This window comes from Cyanistes caeruleus, chromosome 2, assembly GCF_971803275.1.
Source record: "Cyanistes caeruleus chromosome 2, bCyaCae1.hap1.1, whole genome shotgun sequence".
NCBI classification, from domain to species: Eukaryota; Metazoa; Chordata; class Aves; order Passeriformes; family Paridae; genus Cyanistes; species Cyanistes caeruleus.
This window is the reverse complement of record NC_141702.1, coordinates 75,014,927-75,034,298: the sequence shown is the minus strand read 5'-3', so window position 1 is coordinate 75,034,298 and position 19,372 is coordinate 75,014,927. Positions and strand designations below refer to the sequence as shown.

General features: G+C 36.4%; 1 protein-coding gene across 2 annotated transcripts in view; it reads right to left on the bottom strand.

Annotated features, from left to right (window-relative positions):
* Positions 1-2,635: 2,635 nt before the first annotated feature.
* The window catches only part of PDE10A (phosphodiesterase 10A), a 172,335-nt gene continuing 155,598 nt past the window's right edge, over positions 2,636-19,372 (bottom strand). For both annotated transcript variants that reach the window (XM_086877961.1, XM_086877962.1), the window contains exons 18-22: positions 16,358-16,530; positions 15,131-15,242; positions 13,270-13,350; positions 11,080-11,168; positions 2,636-6,696 (exon numbers count right to left, since the gene is read on the bottom strand). In XM_086877961.1, the coding sequence (XP_086734087.1) occupies positions 6,579-6,696; positions 11,080-11,168; positions 13,270-13,350; positions 15,131-15,242; positions 16,358-16,530 (573 nt within the window). In that variant the 3' untranslated portion in view covers positions 2,636-6,578. The remainder of the gene's footprint in view (positions 6,697-11,079; positions 11,169-13,269; positions 13,351-15,130; positions 15,243-16,357; positions 16,531-19,372) is intronic.

Below are 19,372 nucleotides of genomic sequence, written 5' to 3'. Positions count from 1 at the left end.
ACTGCTACTTACATTGACGGTAAAATTTTCAGAGGCTTCTGAGAGCTACTGACTCTCTTAGGTGTTTCCAAAATGTTTTTGGTCTTTTTTTTCCTTTTTACTTTTACTTTGCTTTTGGTTTTTTAATTATTTTTTTTTTTCATTTTACAAGCCCTAATTTTTCATTTCCAATGGGCTAATTAAGTAGTGCATATTAACAACTAATGTTATTTCTAAAAGCAGCAGAAATACAGCTAAAGAAACACTACAAACATATTCTTGCCTGTATTCACAGTGCTTACAATGCTGTAAAAAAGAAAAACTATTAATGCCAGATGCATGTTAACAGATGATATGGTGAAAACCATTTAATCCTGGCAGCAATGCTACAAAAAAAAACAAGGGAGGGAGGGAGGGAGGGAGGGAGGGAGGGAGACTTTACCTGCTGTAATTCATTCTTTTTGTATTTCTTGAGTCTTAGATTTCTCCTTTCTTTTAGACTTTTAAACGACAGCTATAATGCACACATGAGCTACTTCCTGATGCATTTCTCTGTAACTCATTCTTGAGCCAAAGATCTTCACCTTTGTCAGCAGCTTCTGTGGTACACATAGCTCCTCCAGGGTGCTACTGAAACACACTGCAAAAAACTTTTCTCCCTAACCTCAGAGAGATGGACTATGGATTGAGGAAGGGGAATTTCACCCTCAGCGATTGTCTTCAGCAAAATAAGTACAACAAAGTAATCTCCAATACTGGTTGAGCAGGTGAAAGCCATTGCTATTTCTGTCCCAGAGCACTTGGTTACTTTCAAGTATGGCAAATTCAAAGTTCCTCAAAACCAACAGCAATACTCATTTCCTCTACAAACATCAATGAGCTTAATTTAAGCTGCTTTTATACTTATATATTCCACTATCTGTTGGGGAATATACCCAGGCCTTATTTTTGCATGTTTCTGATGATGTTCTTCAATGTCAATGGGCTAAAAATGCTAAGGAAAAGAAAGCACACTAAATGGACAGTCACCATCAATGGCAAAGCACCACACTCTGTGGTACAACAGCCAAGTCTGCACAACCAGCAGAAAAACATGAAAAGGCATCTAATTGACTGCCACCAATTTTTAAATCTTGTCCAGAAAGTTGTTAATTGGCATCAGCCTATAGATCCTTGCCAACAAACAGAAACAGGTGGAAAGTACTAAATTAATCGTATTTAGAGAAATATTCCTCTTCTATGGCCTTTCCCTCAAAAAAACTCAGAAAGTTTTAAATTTAATGAACAAACCCTAAAAAAATGCATTAAATGTCAGTGCAGTTTCTCTCTCATCACAAAAACTAGCCCTTACAGCAAACAGAGCTTTCTAGAAGGGCTGGTCACAGGAGTATATATTAAATGGAGAAATACATAGATTTATTTTTCTCCTTTTGTTTATTTTTCCAGCTATTTTTGAATTTTATTTTTAATATGTTGCTCAGAATTTTGTTTTACAGTTTTCTGAACCTACCTTGTATTTTCAGAATACTGGTAGCAGTTAAAGCCCTATATTGCTTTGGACTAGACCTTACAAATTTGGGTGCAGGATTATTTCCTTACTGTTCAGCATCTGAGTATCTCAATAGTTCCCAAAGGCAGCAAAAATGATTCTGTATCAGCTGCACTGACATTATTCACATTCACATTCCATCTGTGTGGAAGTTATCCATCAACAGCAAAGTAAGCTCCTGGCAGCAGGAGGGCAGACAGAAAAGAACATTGCATTGCATTTTGTGACAACACGAACCCACAATAGGTGATAAAACCGTAATGAAAAAAGTCTTACGCTGGGAAAACATACCTTAAGCAGGAAACTGCAAATACAGGGAACAACAAGCACTGCCTATTCAAAAGACTCCATCGTGTTTTGCATCACTTTGTGCTGTGGTTTACTTGTGGTATAAACACACATATATGCACACACATTCCCATATCTCACTTGTACTCCCAATAATAGCAAAAATAAACGTGAAAAATAATATTAAAAAACTCTGTATTCAGTAATATTCACACCAAAGTATATGTATAGATATATCCATTAAAATTATGAACATTTCTAAATATATTTTATGTATCATACATATATTTATATGTATAATTACATATCCACAGAAGTCGTCTTGCTGTGCTAAAGCCAGCAGTAAAAGCAAAAACAGGTTTCACAATAGGACACCCATATATGCATATGTACTGGCTGTTTGGTTTGTGAATTTATTTACAACTTAGCTATATCATAATAAATGCTTACTGTTCTATTGTACAAACGTAATAGTAAAGGTTTAGGTTTGTTTTTTAAATACAAAGACTGCAAATGAATACATGAAAAAAATTACACACCATGTACAGTATTTATAATTTATAAATGCAAAGTTAAGACCTCTTTAAATTATTGCACTTGCATATTTTTTTACAAAGATAGTTTATATGTATCATATATATATATATATGTGTGTGTGTAAATATATATATATATAAAACAAATTTTTCAGCTCACTAAATGTAGTAAAGTTGAATGTTGTTACCTTGAAGTTCTTTCTTCTCCACATAACAGCCCAACCTGAATTTGGAATATTTATGAAACTACTCTACAAATCAGTTTGATCTACCCTAGAAAGCAGTCCGTTATTTTAGGTTTATTTGACAGAGTATACACCCGTATTACAATCGAGCACAGTTTTTGGTCAGAAAGCAAACAAAAGTTATGATGTGCCTTTGCTAGATTGGGATATATAACCTAAAGTTTGAACATGAACTTCCTTGTAGTAGTGTGCAGAAAGCCTTTTCTCTGTTTAGAATTAATAAATTAATTGTTACACTTCACAGAACTGGTCCAATATCACAGTGTTTGAGGCAAATGCATTATTTCAAGAGGTTCATGATTGATTTGAGCATCTAATAATCTCTATTTTTTAACATGAATAGTGCTTTTTGCTACTCCTACAATTTTAACACTAAATGCTCTAAGTGCAGTCACAGCAAACTGATCACACTGTTTTAAGGTTGCACACAGGAAAGAAATCTGTGCCACATAAAAAGATTAATTCCACTTTGCGTGTCCTCTCCAATTTAATATGCTTGATCAAGTACTCCAGCTAAAAAAACCCTGTTTCGTTTCTCTAATGGTCACCTATAGAAAAATAATTACTTCCATGAGTTGAACCATTACAGTAGAATTTTGCAAAATCATGTAAATTTCATATATTAATCATAACAATGAAATTTGTCATGCTGAAATAAAATATGCAACATCTCAGATAAGTATCATGTTATGTCAACTATTTTTCTCACTTAGTGCATACCTTTCAGGCTCATAAGACATTAGAAATGCTCAGTTCCAACTTCAAACAGTGCTTTTACCTTTACTGGACATAGGAGGGAAAAGCAGCTGGAATTATTATCAAGAAAAATGCAATTCTAGGAATATAAAATCTAACACTTCTAGGAAAGGAAAGATCTGTTAAGCTTTTTATACATTCTTTTGGGCAAGATAATCCTTTTAGTAGGATAAAAATGCAAGGAGAAACGACTTTTCAAAATTTAACTAAATGAGTCAGATGCCTTTTAGACCTAGATATCTTAATCGATTGTGAATTTGAATCCAGAACTTTGAACAATTAAATCTCAACATGTCTTTGAGCCATGAAATTCAAATGCAGCTCCAAAGTTCTAACTTTTGGTGGGTTTGACTTTGAAAGTGCATGTCTTTTTTCTACAAAATATTTACACTCATGAATCTGTATTCTGTAAATACTAAGACAGACTACATTTGCTTAAAAATACCAGCTCATCATGACTACTTTCGTTGGTCTAGGTCCTAACAAGGAGTAATATTTTATCATGACCTTTCTCCTTTTACATACCTGGAAATCAAACCAAACCACAGCCACTTTTTAAAAATTCTAATAGACATTATACTATAACAAACATATATTTTAAGTGGTTTGGATAGTTCTATATTAGAAACAGTAGCTGATTCACTTGAGACATTAATAGAACAAGTTATTGCCAATTTGACAAATTTTCCAGGGTAACATGCCCTCTTTCAGTACTTATTATAAACTTCCAAACATAACATAGTGTGTGATACTGACAAGCATTTTTACCAGTAGGAAACAGAACTAGTGAAGTTGTCTTTACTGTCAGTGAGCAACAGATGAATGAAAACCTTTCCATACACACAGATAAAATGTGATAAGGAATACTTTTGCAATGCTTTCAAGATCAGCATTTTTAAATGGAAAGGTTATAAAAAGGGAAAATAACGGCCAATACATTCAATGCAAATATGCTTAAGCAAATATACTTAACCCGTGAAGGAAATCATTCCATACAGTTGTTGGGGTATCTGAATTTCAAAGAATATTTTTGTAGTCACCATAGATTTAGATGATTTCCATGTATATTAGGAGCCGTGGATTCTGTCTCAAGTACTTAGTGGATGAAAGGTTGCATCTGCATTATTTAGCTGAAAGAGAAAGGCTAAGGAGGAAAGTAGAGGACACAGCATGAGATATTATTCATTCTACTTTGGTGTAATTGTTTTTTGTCATGTTTTTCTTCTCTTTTGTTTTTGCTCTTTTTCAATTCCAAACCAGTTTGCTGTGATTACCAAAGAATTTCTGCACTTAGAATTGGTAAGGCAAACCAAAAAAAAAAACCAAAAAAAAAAAACCAAAAAAAGTTATGGGGCTTTTACAAGGTAACATGCATCATACAAATAAAATAACATCATACTGAATTCTCAGCCTGTGGGATCTCAATATACAGCAAAGGCTTGGGTGCATTTATACATTATGCGACTACGGATCACGTACTGTACACATAAACAGATAGTGACATGTGCTCGACCATAACAGAAGGCAAAACTCAAGAGGCCAAGTTGTTCACATGAAACCCAAAAGCTGGCATGCCTATTAGAGCAACAGAGCCCAAAAGACAGGAGATGGCAAAAGAGAACCTGTGTTCTGTCTTGAGGTCAATACTATTACTCGTTGCAGTTACACAGTGGCCATGTTATCACGGAACCTCCACAAGAGTGCATTATCTGTGAAAAAGCACATAATGCAGTATAGGCTGTATGTGAAAGGTATGCAAAGACTGTGTTCTCACCTACTGTGTGGATTACTATGAAGAACTTTTTTTTCTCATTATTTTGAAGAGAAAGACAAAGGCAAATTAAGTGTTGTGAAACATATTCTGTACAATTGCACTAAATTTAAAAGAGTGGCATTATATGGAAGTCTGTGCATAAGTTTGTAAGGCTGAAGCCTAAGTCAGCACAGACCTGTAAACACACCATTAGTGTACTTTTCTTCAATCAGCTATTCTTTCACTAAGAAAGGCATTTCTAAACTTGGAAATTTTGCTAACTAGGGGAAAAAAACAGACAAATGGAGAAGTTTTCTAATTTCACTCATTTTGTGATGGGGGCAAAAAGCAGTAGAAGACATGCAGTGTTACTGTGCAACACAAAAGCTAGTCAATACAAACACGTTTTTGATTTATTGTGATGGTACCACAATCCCTCTTATCAGACCTGACTTTTCTGACAAGCCTTTTGTTCCCAGCAGATAGCATACCTCAGGTATATCTCCAATACCTTTTAAAATACAGCTCAGTAGATAGAAATAAAAATTATGATTTAATTGTGAGCTAGGCAAGGAAATCTTTGCTGTCACATTTAATTTTAATCCAATATTTCCGTCACTATGGATACAAAAACTCCAACCTGAAACTCCCTCTCATATTGGGGATAATTATCCAGTACTTCCAGTGTTTTAAGGGAGGAGTTGTCTAGGTTTAAAAAACATCCTAAAGAACAAAGCACCATCACTAGCTCTATCAACATTTCCCTTGTGAGTGACAGACAATTGGCATCATGATGCTTAATGAAGTACTTTAAAACTTTAACCTGAATGTTGGTCTTCCTTTAGTTTGCAGCAAGAGAATTCACTGTAACCTAAGCATAAATTATAGTCTCCAAGGATTCTGCTGGAGTTCAAACTGATTACAAGTAGATCACACATAAACATTCACAATAGCAATGGGTATATTCTATTTATAGCCAAGAACTCCCAAGTGACACTGGTGTTAAAGCCAGCCACAGTACGGTATAATAAAAGTACCATTGAAACCCTTACTAGAAAGATACAATTTAGAAGTACCCCATAAGATTTCCCACCCCCCACCCCCCATCAGTTTTAAATTAAGGCCTCAGCAATGTAGCCCATGAGATAAGGCCAGTCTTTTATATTCACAAGTTGTAAGTTCTCTTTTCATAGCTGACTCCAAAACATCTGGGTTGTCATTTCCCCTCTGTTTACGTTGTGTCACTGGTGTAGGTCAGGAGATTGGCTGCCAGAGTCATTTAGCTGAGGCAACTCCATGGGTGTTACCTTCCTAGGCAGGTCTACTTCTTAGCCTTTTGTAGCATTCCTTTTTCCATTTGTTTTTTTTTTTTTCTTTTTTTTTCTTTTTCAAATAAAAATGAAACAAAACAAAAAACAATCCCCAAAACAAGAAGGGGTGCTTTTCAGGTTAAAGCAATCTGTTGCTACTGTTCAGTCATCAATCTTCACAGGAAGAGAATCTGAGGTCCCAGGAGCAAGGGATTGAGAAGAAATCCATATAGAGGCTTCCTCACCTCTTGTTACTTTCTCCCATTGGTTGAGATTGTCCCTGGAGGTGCAAAAAAAGTCAAAGGTAAGACACTGTTCATAAATTTACTGGGATTTATTTCTTCCTCACAATAATGTCTGCTTTACTATACTTTGAGATTTTTATTTATGTAAGTATATATATATTAGTACCTGTATGTCATCAAGCTCTTATCAACTATACATTATTTCAACCTTCCACTTAATTTATCCCCTTTTGTAATTCTGTCTGACTCATATCCATGTTAACTTGATCCTAGCCTACAGTACATCTTCCTTCCCCAAGGCAAGCCCTGAAGCTAGAGGCTACCACCTCCTTCCATGACAAATTCATAGCCCTCATGGCTGCAGGACAGCCCAGCTGTGATCCAAGAGAGACATGACTGCAGAGACTCTGCAATGGCACTCTGAAGCACAGAAGCAGATTAAGCTTTCTGAAACCCCTGCAAAAGGGCTGCCTGACAGTATATAAAATGTAGCATGCCAAGATCATGGTATCAATTTTCAATTACTATTGTGGTAATCATATTATCAGTCTACGACATTTAAAGGGTATCCCTTTCTTGAGACATAAATATCTTTTAGTGCCTCTCAGCCTGGCCAGTCCTAAGTCCAAAATTTGGTTCATAAGCCATAAAATTATGAGAAATCAAGCTGGTAATGTTCTAATGATCTGAAGGGTGTACAAACCCATAGTCTTAGTGTACACATAGTGTCTACCAGTACCACTCTAGTGACTGGGAAGTTTATGTTGATGATAGGACTTGCAACCAATAGCCAAATCTCAGCATTCAGTCTTCAAACACAGAGAGAAAGAGAGCAAACCCAACTGTTTCATCTCTGTACTGTCAAATCCCAGTTACCAAAGCAACAGTTCCTATGTGCCTTTGGTAGACAAACAGGGTGCCAACAGTACTAAAAGGTCTCCCATGTTATGTGATGCCATGATAGCACATTGGAATTTATGTGGCAGAGCTTTTCTGATTTTTATGCCACAGCCTTGCCAAAACATTTGTTAAACCAGCAAATATTGATCTGAAAGCACAGCCTACAGGTAAGAAGAGAAAATGTTGCATTTTCTGGGGGTGGTGGAAGGCAGGATCTGATGAAGTCTGCCGAAGAAAGCTGGTGCCCTCTAGGTTAATACCTACAACATTTTCTGCAGGAAAATGCTCTGCCAGTGCTTCATGCCAACTTCTATGAAGCCAGCATTAATATGGCATTGAACCTCAGCTAATACAATCAGGCACTAAGGATCAGAAAATATGAAGCATCACTACTTCTGTCTCCTTCCTGGACCTGGGAAGGTAATGAGAATTGCAGCCAAATTATTTTTTAATTATATCAATTTCAGCAAGAATTGAGAGACCCAAAAGCACAAGGAAAATAGTTTGAAATAATTTGGTCTGAAAAAAAGGAAAAAAAAAATCATTTCATCCTCTAAATAAATACACTACCATATATTTATACTTTGGCAGGCCTACTGAGTACATAGGCCACAAAACTTAACTAGGATTTATTCTAAACACTGTAACACAGGTGGGCTATTAGTTTTGATCTACACAGGATGAAAAGAAAGTATTTAAAAATGTGGAATAAATTACCAGACAAGAAAACCTTCTAGACCTTTAGGTGCTATCTTACTTTAGGGAAATCAGTGTTGGATATTTTATGGTTTTTTTTTAAGTAAGGTATAGATAATATGATTCATTTGCCTTTGAGCTCCCAATGAAGCCCTGGCTCCTAGTGTCTGGAATAAATGCCCAGAGGTTCTAAAAATAAAAGCCTTGATGCTGACATGCTGCCTCGGCTGCTTTTGCTGCTATTATTTGCAGCTGGTGTCTGAGTTTCAAAGAACTCAAGGACACAGCAGCTTAAATATTGTGTTCCAAGAATGAGCATTGCTGGTAAAGAGGTGATATCAAAATTGGTTCAGTCAGCACCTAAGTAAACACCAAACAAGAATGAGGCTGCATGCCTCTGATCACACTGAATAACAATTACCCATCAAAAATAAAGGAAATACAAAATTGCAATGCAAAATCAGCCATTTGAAACACTCTGGAGTATTCTAGACCCTGCAATAATATCAATTTCTTCTAACTGGGCACCTGAAGTTATATCTGTGCTGAGATTTCCTATTCTCTATCTCCAAATCTTAACCCTCAAACTTCCTCTTCATTCTCTTCAGAGAAAAAGCAGAGGATAATTTCAAAGCTAAAACTACCAAACTGCTCCTCAGAAGGCTTTATGCCAGGGTGTGGATTTTCAAGGAGCTCTTTAGTCCTTCAGAGGCTTTTATCTACTCATCTATGTTTCACTTCTACATTAGCACAATCTAAATTAAAGAATACACAACAGCAAGACAGGGAGCTGTCTGTCCAGAGCTCTATGCAGTGTGGAGACTGTGCCAGTGTAGCTTTCAGAAGTATCATTATAACAATCTTTATTACAAATATAATTCCTGGAATAGAAAAAAAAAAAAATAATCATATAATCTATGCCAGGAGTCTGATTGCTTTTACTTCAGACATCACACCTTCTAAAGAGAAAGCAACTCTTGAAGAGATGTTCATGCATGATCTTCAGAATTAGGGAGAACTTTTATCCGGCGTACATGCTTACATGGGTGTTTGATACCCACAATTCAACTTTAAATATCGTCATCTGAGTTGTAAAAGATGAAGTACCAAGTAAAAGAGGCCACTTCTGCAAATAAGCCTCATTGGGATATCCATGTGGCCAGAAATCAAAAGACATGTGTCTTCCCAGATTGTTGCTCCTGCAAAATATGCTGTGCAGTCTTAAGCACTCCACCTAACCTCTCTAAGGGCCAGTTTCCATTAATTTCCATTTCGTTCACTCTTTTTTATCGAGTCTTTACTGTGAGGGTGGTGAGGCACTGGAAAAACTTGCCCAGAGAAGCTGTGGATGCTATGTCCCTGGAAGTGTTCAAGGCCAGGTTGGATGAAGCCCTGCTCTAGCAGGAGATGGCTATTCCTACAGAGGGGTCACTGAACTAGATGATCTCTTCCAAGGGATCTTCCAACCCAAACTATTTTGAGATTCTATGATTTTCTTGCATAAACCAGGTACATTATTTAGTCTCTACTAATATCTCAAAACATTCTTTCAGCTCTTTATGTTCTCTTGTTTGTTCATGTCTTTATCTACTCTTAAAGTACAGACAAAATTCCAGCTGCAGCTCCATTAATGTAATAGCTACAGAGGTACCTAATCCTCCTGAATATTCCTTCCATATCCATCTAAGGGTTGCACAGCCATGCCCAGCAGAGGTACCTTAGAGGCAGCTGACTATTCACAATGGCTCCTGTTTTTCATAAGGCAGTGTCCTCTGTAACACTGACACAGACCTACGAAATCTTCTCGCAGCTATATGAAAGAGTTTCTGTGTGTGAATGAAATTGTTTTGCCAGCTACTACATTCATTTCAAGGCATTTGTCTGTTACTTATCAGAAATAATGTAGTCCACAAGATCTGCAACAGGAGGTAGCTGTGCCATACATGACTAAAAATAAAGTTCAATGTAAGATAGAATTTAAGGAGCACAACAAAAGAAGTATGAGAGAGTACTAGTAAGAGCATAGAAAAACAGATCCTTAACCACTCCATATGACTGCTGGCATTTTATGAAACAGCTGGGGTTTTCTAGAAAATATGGATTAACCTGAAGCTGGAACATTTTCATGAAGCATACACTGGTTTCAGCAAAATTTTTGTCAGGAAAGATTGCTAAGGCCCTGGACAGATCTACCTACAAAGCAATTCACCATCATGGAATGGAGAAGCAGCCAAAAGGTAAAGGAGTCTTGCCTCTTTTCCAGCACAATCCAAGCTCCATACCCAATGTGTTACAGGAGAAAGTTACATTTGCTTCTCCCATACCCCAGTGTTACTACTCCTGTGCTCTCAACTACCGAATATTTTCTGGATATTTCTTTTTAATAAAAATAAATTTAATAGAAAGACTAATAATACTTTTAATACAAATTATCTGATATGAAATAGAACCACATGCTAAACACACATTTTTTAATTAAAGAGAATTCTAGCCAATTTTTGTTGTGGGAACCACATTGAAGTAAAAAGGACACAGAGGGAAATTACACTGAATTAGTGCAGACAGGGATGCACAAACACAGAACTGTTTCTCTCTAAGTGCTTTTAACATCCAACACATTTTATTCAGCTGTGTCTGATCTATAGTGGACAGTCCCAGACAGTAGTTATCACCTCTGGGTTTCTGAACAGATTAATGTGAGATGTGTATCTCTGCTAATGTTCACACAAATTCCAAAATTAAAAATCTGTATTTCTGGACAAACTTGCAAAGCACTCTTGCTTTTTCCTTGACCAAGCTATAAACTTTGAACATTTACTCACCTGCATGCTCGGAGTAGTGGCCCAGTTGGAGGAAAGATCTGTGCAAGGGTGGTGTAACATGGGATGGCTACAGCATTGTAGAACCCAATCTATGTTAGAGAAGAATGAAAAAAATAGTTAAATTGTTGCAAACTACAACACTGGAATCTAACAGCTCAAAGCTCTTTACCTGATTACTACTTATATTGGTTGCTCACACTTCTGCATCTGCTTTCAATATCCAAATACTTTAAAATAAGCAGCAATAGTAAAATCTTTGGTAATTACAAGCTGCTTACATGCCTTTCTTTTATGACTGATTTGGCTGCTTCAGATAAGCTTTCTACAGAACCTTTTATTATTCAATTGATTCATTTGTTCAGGATATGTCTACTTGCTTGGTGTCAGTAGCAGCGGGAAGTAGGTGGAGATGGTAGAGACATTTCTGCAACATTATTCTGCATTATTCCACAATATTATTCATGTGATGATTTTATTTTTTAAAAAAGGAAGATTGTGCAACTTTCACAAAATATGGTCAGACTATGCATTGTTCTGATGCCTTCCAGGGTATGCATTGCATAGCTCAGTGTACTTAAAATGCTGGGGGCTTTGCACATTTGTGAATGGTGTGCAGTGTGAATCAAAAACTGCAGTTTTGCATTTGCTTCTCATGTATGCAGTTCAATAATATATTTTTTACCATTATCATATTTAGGGAACAACAAATGAGCACATTTTTAATGATATCTGACTAATACAGGCTTAGGGGCCTGTGATGGCTACAATGTCACAGCTGAATTGTCATGACATGAAGAAATTTTAAGAAAATGCTACTTATATATTATCAAGGATGATAGAATTCATATTCATTATGACGTCACTCAGTTATCTCAGACTCTTACAACAATTACAATTGTGCCCTATGATCCCTGGGCAGAATTGGGAAGAATTTTTAAATGCCTTTTAGTGAAATCCTATGTGTTGTACCATGACCAAAGCATTTGATAATATCTCTTTTTTTAATAGTCCAAAGTTTGATACTTATTCAGAAATTGAAGAGTAATTCTTGTCTTCATCAACACAAAGATTCCTCCCATACTGCTATGTAACCAAATCCTCTGTGTAGTTTAAATAAAAATAAGATACATTTTCTGAGCTGTGAACCACACACTCTGAGATGAAATACTTAGAGTGCAACCAACAGAAAGGAACTGCAGCTGCTGAGAATGCAAGGCTACATACAGATGGGATGTCTGCTCATCCACAGTATTTCACATACTGCCTCATTTTCTTGCCATTTGTTTTGGATTTTTTCTTTTCTTCTTGTTTGGTAGATTTTTAAGGGGAACTTTTTTATTTCAGTGGAAAAAGATTATAATTGTCAAAAGCTATAATGGGACATTGGATACAGTCACCCTGTAGATCTTCTGGCTCAATGAAAATCACAGAATCAATGAATATGACAAGTTGGAAGGGACCCTCAAGGACCATCGAGTCCAACTCTGCATAGGCTCATCCCCAAGAGTCACCCCAGGTGCCTGAGAGTGTTGTCCAAACACTTCTTGAACTCTGCCAGGCTGGTGCTGTGACCACTGCCCTGGGGAGCTGCTCCAGTGCCCAACCACCCCCTGGATATAGAACCTGTTCCTGATATCCAACCTAAACCTCCCTGACACAACTTCAGGCCATTCCCTCATGTCCTGTCACTGATCATCACAGAGATAAGAGCAGTGCTGGACCCTCTCTCCTCTTCCTCTCAAGAGGAAGTTGTCACTGCAGTGAGGTCTCCCCTCAGTCTCCTCTTCTCCAGGATGAACAGACCAAGTGATCTAAGCTGCCTCTCGTGAGGCTTCCCCTCAAGGCCCTTCACCATCTTTCCTACTCTCCTTTGGACACTAGCTAAGGGCTGAAAGAACCACTTACTAAGATAAAAAAACATCATTGACACTTGGAAAAATTCAAGGTGATTGTGGTCTTTGCTAGAGCTACAGGTACAAAGAAAGGAAAAAGTGATTACAGCAAAGAGCATATTGCCATTTAAGCAAAAATTTGAAAACAAGTTTTTCACTGCTACTTTAAAAAATAACATCACTGCATGCACAACATAGAATTCAGTGTTTTGAATAACCCAATTTCAAAAGCAATATTCACTAACACAAGAAATGTTTTATGTATAAACAAGTACCATTTTACTCAGAGAGTTCATACCTGACCCTGAGGGACTTCATCTTTCTTATCTCTGTCCATCATAGGAATAGGTTGAATACCTGTTTTCTTCATTTCATCACCCTGGAGAAAAGTAGAGAGAGATTAAGAAAACAACAACAAGACTATTGAGACCTGAATTAATTTCCATCTTCTATTCTATATGTCAGTCTAAAAACCCAGAATTTAAAATAACGTGTGGTATCACTCTGAGGCAATCTCAGAAAAATGCCCAAGGAGAGGCTCATTTTGTACGCTCACCTAAGTGATAATGCAAACAGCAGATGCTGTAAATCAATGTATACACATTTTTCTTGTTTCCAAGTGTGTCTCCATAATAAAAAACAACTGGAAGACTAAACACAAAGAAATCATCCTATTCTCCTCTATCTGCTCAGTTAGTCTCATCTTTAAAAATACCTGTTTAAAGCACTATAATACCATGGCCAGTAGAACACAACTCACCCATCCAAGGAAAAGCAGAGTAAGTCAGGTGAATTTACAGTGTACCTTCTTTGTAAAAAAATTGTGTCTTTTCAATATATAACAATATGTCAACATCTACCTTTATTAACTCATCCATGGATTATAAAAATATAACATCTGGACAGGTGCAATTATGTCCATAATTCCATCTTTACTATTTTTGAGTATGGAAAATCAGTTTTATCCTTCCTTCTCCACTGAGCTCACAAAATTTGCATTGAGAAGTCTTTTTACTTATAAGCAAAAAAGTTGAGTATGCAATCAATGAGGCATGTCAACATTATACCTCCATTATGCCACTAATAAGAACACTCACTTTCCAGTGCAGGCATTTCAGAAAGTGAGTGCTGAACTAGATCTTTGAGCTTATACAGTAAGCATTTTTCAAATATTTTGTTGTAGTCTGAGCTGTTTATAATTAAGAGAACAAGAACATGTGAATATGAAATACACCCACAAAAACAGCACATCTGGAATTTCATAATGAACATGCAACAGGCAGGGTAACAATCTCCACAATATATGCATGCTACATCAACTCCACAGGCCTGATTTCTATTTTATGCCTGTGTAAAATAGAAATAAGCCCACCAAATACTGCAAGATTCCACAGGGCACATAATGGAAAAGAAAAACACTTTATCATACACACGTGCAATAGTAGTCCTGAAAACACATTGTGTCTCCCAAACTGCATAACTCCACTCTATGCAATTTATTTCTCATCCCCAGGGCAGTTACTTCCATGTTAAAAATTAAACAATTAGGACATTTCTACCTCAGCACATGGCATGAGAGAGACTGGATATTTATTTATGAACATGATTACATTACTACAGCTTAATTCCTTGTTTCAATTCTCAGTACATATTAACTGTCAAGTAACTTTTAATGTATTGAAGACGCTGCTCTCTCTGAGATGCTGTTGTTGAGCTGGCTCACTGAGAATATCCAAAAAAATTAAATGCTTTTCATATTTGCTTTAGCATTTTCTGTACTCACACTATAGCTTTATGTTTCAAGGCAGCTGGCCTGGAGGTGGGTTTCATAATTTGCATTTTTACAAAAACTACACTTAATGATTACAGTTAGTGTCTTCTTCTGTGTTCTGTTGCTTGGTCACTTTATATTAGGACATTTCTACATTATTAGGACTTTCTACATTATCTTGAACAGAGAGAAAAAAACACTGCCTGAAAATTAGAAAGGTAACTCAGCTCATTAAATAACTTCAGAGTAAGCAAAGAGCACACGCATGCACCAGGGAACTCTCTTTAAAACAAGCACATCAAGATGTTGATTGAAAAATACTTAGAGTTGGGTTTTTCCTTCTTGGATGTTTCCATTTGTAAGAAGAGTAAACAAAAGAATCACACACCTCAGCCCAGAACTCCGCATATATATCGTTGGCTGTCAGTCTGGTAACTGGCCACAACTTCGTTACAGAACACAGATCACAAGCTGTCATCATCAGGCCAATCACTCTATCCCTAAAATAGAACAAAATAACATTAAATTGTAAGTTTCATATAGACTTAATGATTGCTCTGCAAAGCCTTCATTTCCTCTTCCTCAGTTTAATCAGCAGCAATTAACACACAGTACAAATTTTCTGCCACCTATTGTTTCTTCCTCATTTGTTTACGATTCTTTGGTAAGGCACAGCACAGATTGTATACTGTATTCCTTGTTGTGTTCCCTACATTGTTTGCAGCCAGAGTTCATTGACCATCCTCTACACAATCACATACATAGACAAGGGCACAGAATGCCTGACTGTTAAAACGCTCACATGCCCCTCTATAATTTTCTGAATATACAGTATAAGTCTATAAAAAGAAGGCATATCTTATTGCTGCATTTCTTTGTTCTTTAAAGAGAGGAAAGAAAGCTTCCTAAAAAGAGGAAGGAGTGCTTCTGAGTCTCTCTCAAGATGCTGTCTTTGCTTTGTTGGAATGAATTCGAACTCTGACAGAACGAGAATCTAATGTGTAACTCTGTCCTACACACTGACAAACCTGTTCACAGAGTTACTGAACAACATCAGTAGTATAAAAACCATTATTAGAATAAGTTACACACACAAAAACAATTCCTATTTAATCCTATTTAATTAATTTGTGCAATTTTATTGCACAAATCTATGGTTTTATAAAGAAAACTGCCAATTTAATTTAAATTCACTTGATTTCATCCAATGGAGAAATTAAGATGTCCCTAAAGGACACCTGCATCTTTGTTAATAATGTTTCTTCCATGTGAAAAAGCATAGAGCTTGCTAACCTGCATGCCAATGTGGTGACAGTCATTAAAACTGTACCAACAGACAAATATATCAGAAGAAATACACAGATACACAGTCATAATCAATCAATAAATGCAAAGAGCACTTCCCCTAAGTTAAGAAAGAGAAGTCATTGGCTATGTAAGGGTCAACGTAAATATAAAGCAATGGAAATTACTATTAGCTATGTGGAATTTTACACACTGCTGGTCTTAGACATCATATATGTAAGAAATAATTCAGAAATAATTATTTTTAAAAATTAATGTTTCTCTCTCTAGACTAATGCCATAGGGACCTACTACTGGTTTGCTGCTTTACCTGTGTGTTTGGTTCTTAAGGTTTAATGCTCCTGTCTGATGCAGCTCTTCAAGTTGTTTTCTGTTTCCAAAATACAGGGCAAGGTCTGTGGCGATGATGGCTTTCCGGATGATCTCGAGTACTTGCTCATATTCACTGGAGCTCAGATTGGAGAAGACATTGTGCCCTTCCAGCTATGAAAAAGTAAAAAACCAATAAAAAGCACAAGCTCTAATTCTGAGATGATTTCAGTCTTTACTTCACCAGACAGGTTACGACGGTTTTACAGCCCAATGACAAGTTTTCTTGCAAATTCAAATGTTAATAGCCTGAAATTCCCATTTTTATTTTTTTCTTTGCAAACACTGCCATGAAAAATAATATGACTAAGCCACCAATTTCCTTTTGGGACCTCTCCTTCTGAAGCCTAAAAGTAATACTAGAGAGAAACGACTGAAATATTTGTCTTTGATTTAAAAGCACTATAGACACAATGCTTTCAGTAGGTGTCAGCTTGGAAACTTGTGGTTCAATTTTGGCCCAGAGTCTGCACAGCCAGGTTGGTAAACTGACTATCTGATTCACTTAAGCATAGTTTTGATACTGTGTAATATATAGTATAGAAAAATAAACACTGAAGTTAAAAATGCAAAATAATTTTGTTTTCCTAATGTTCCAAATGAAATGTACCTGAAATCACTGCCTTTACTGACATTATTTTCTATATAAAAATAATTATTTTAATGTATATGAACATTTAGGGAGAAAACCTGCTTTGTTCAACCTTAAGTTGAATGACTCATAAACTAAAGATAACAGTTTCCATTATGGAGGCTCTGGTAGCACACCATTGCCATCACTTTTCAATTTCCACTAGGCATTATTGCGCATTTAACTGACAACATCCATGTACTGTTATCACTCATGAAGCTGTATCACATTTTGAAAAGTCAAGACTATCTGCTGTCTCTAAGATTTGGAAAACAACTTGTCAAAAGTCTTCCTTCTGTTGAGAGGAAGCAGATAAGAAAAAGAAAGAATGAGCTAGCCATGTCAAGGTGTACACATTCAGAAAAAGAAAATATCATTAAAATATATCAAATGCAGAGGTGTTTTGACATTTAATTGGCATTTGGGCTGAAGCTCAAAAAGTTTCCCTGACTTTCGTCAAGCATTTACATAATTTGCTCAAAATAAATCTTCCACAGTACAAATAGGCTTGGTTTCTCTCACCATCCGGAACATAAACATCATTTTCCAGGACTTTTACTTAGACAAGTAGATTTATTGTGAATAATGAATAGAAAATACAATCCATCTATGTCTCAATGCTCCTTTGACAGATTTCTAAGTCATAGAACATGATGTTTTAAAAAAAAAATTCAGAACATTTTATCCCACCATCAGCACTTTGGGTGCAAAAAATTACTACTACTAGTTCTCATGATTTAAGGGTTTGGGGACCTTTTACTCCCCAATCTTTCTAATTGCTGGGACCAGGCTATTTGTCCTAATATTTAAATTATTCAGGATTCTACCCTTGGGATATGGAAGCCACACTCTCAGAAAGACCACTGTGACAGCTTCTGTTCAGACCACTCAAAAAGAACAGATTCTGCAAAGTACTGACAGAAGCTGCCAGTTATGAGTGTGTCACTTGGGCTTTTGAGTAGTACATACAAAGTAAACTGCTAAGACTTTGTTCTTTGCCTGCTGAGCTAAAGCTAGTGAACAGAACCCTGTGTCCTAAGTATGGTGTACACTAGAACTGCAGGTGGATAAACAAAGCAGCTCTGAAGTTTGAAGCATTTAAAAGTACTGCAGATTACTAATGTAAAATTAAAACTTTCTCAGATAAACCCTAAAGAGCTTGGCTCTAAAGGTTTGGCTTTTTTTGCATCAGTCCATGAATTCAGTAGGACTTTTTGATTCAAATAGAACCCGAAACACAGGTTCAAAAGGCTGCTCTAGACTGCCTTTGCTGCTAATTACCACTCATGGGTGCTTCAGCAGCTGGTGTCTTGGATCCACTCTACTTCCCTGGTCACTTATTCCCCTTTCCTCACTCACATTGACAGCAAATGTAGGAGATGCCAGGGAAGCAAAAGTGTTCCCCGCCTTCATGGCAAATGGGATTTTCATTGATTACATTTCTGCCAGAAAAAATGCAAAATGTTTGGGACAGTGAAGTGCTAATGACTGAGGAGCATGCTCACTGTGCACAAATTCACACAAAGAACAAACACTAAACATCTAATGCCATACCACCACTGGAGGATTCAATTACACCCTCCTACATGAAGGAACATGCAGAGATAAAGCTTCCATTCTGTGATTAAATATATATGATGCCTAAAACTATAATCACAAGATGTGCTTCTGAATACAAGACAGAATATGTTTATTTTTTCCTTAAAGGTGATTATATATTTAAGAAAATAAATATCTTCCCCTGAAAAACCAGAAAGAAAGAAAGGTTAACAATGAATTAGTAGCACAGTAACAAGGTAAGGCTGTAACTTGAGTGTGCAAGGAAAACTGAAACTAGTGAGCACAAGTATGTTATGGACTGGCAGTGGTTTCACAGGTAAGAGTTCTCACTCTTCTAATTGAGACTTATAAAGATTTCACTCATGAGAAAATATGTGTGTGTCAGATTTTGTTGGTTTTGCTTATTTCAAATTGCCGACTAACAAAAAAGCACAGGATGACACAATGAAATAGTTTACAAGGTTCATGCATGAAAAATTACATCTCCCCTTTCATGCCACACATTCAATGTTCACAGAATTTATTACAGCGAGTTTTCAAGTTTCTCATAAAAAGTTTTGCTAGTACTTGAGATTTTATTCAAAATTTCAGGATGGTTGATGACTTTGTTGAAATATATTATGACAAAATATTTATATGTAACTGAGAAAATGATTTTTCATTTTCAAAGTTCCTATTTCATACGGTCAAAGGAAAAACCTCCAGAGAACCAGAAGCTAAAAGCTTCAAAGGCAGGCCATAAGTAAAGACCTTCAAATACACAAT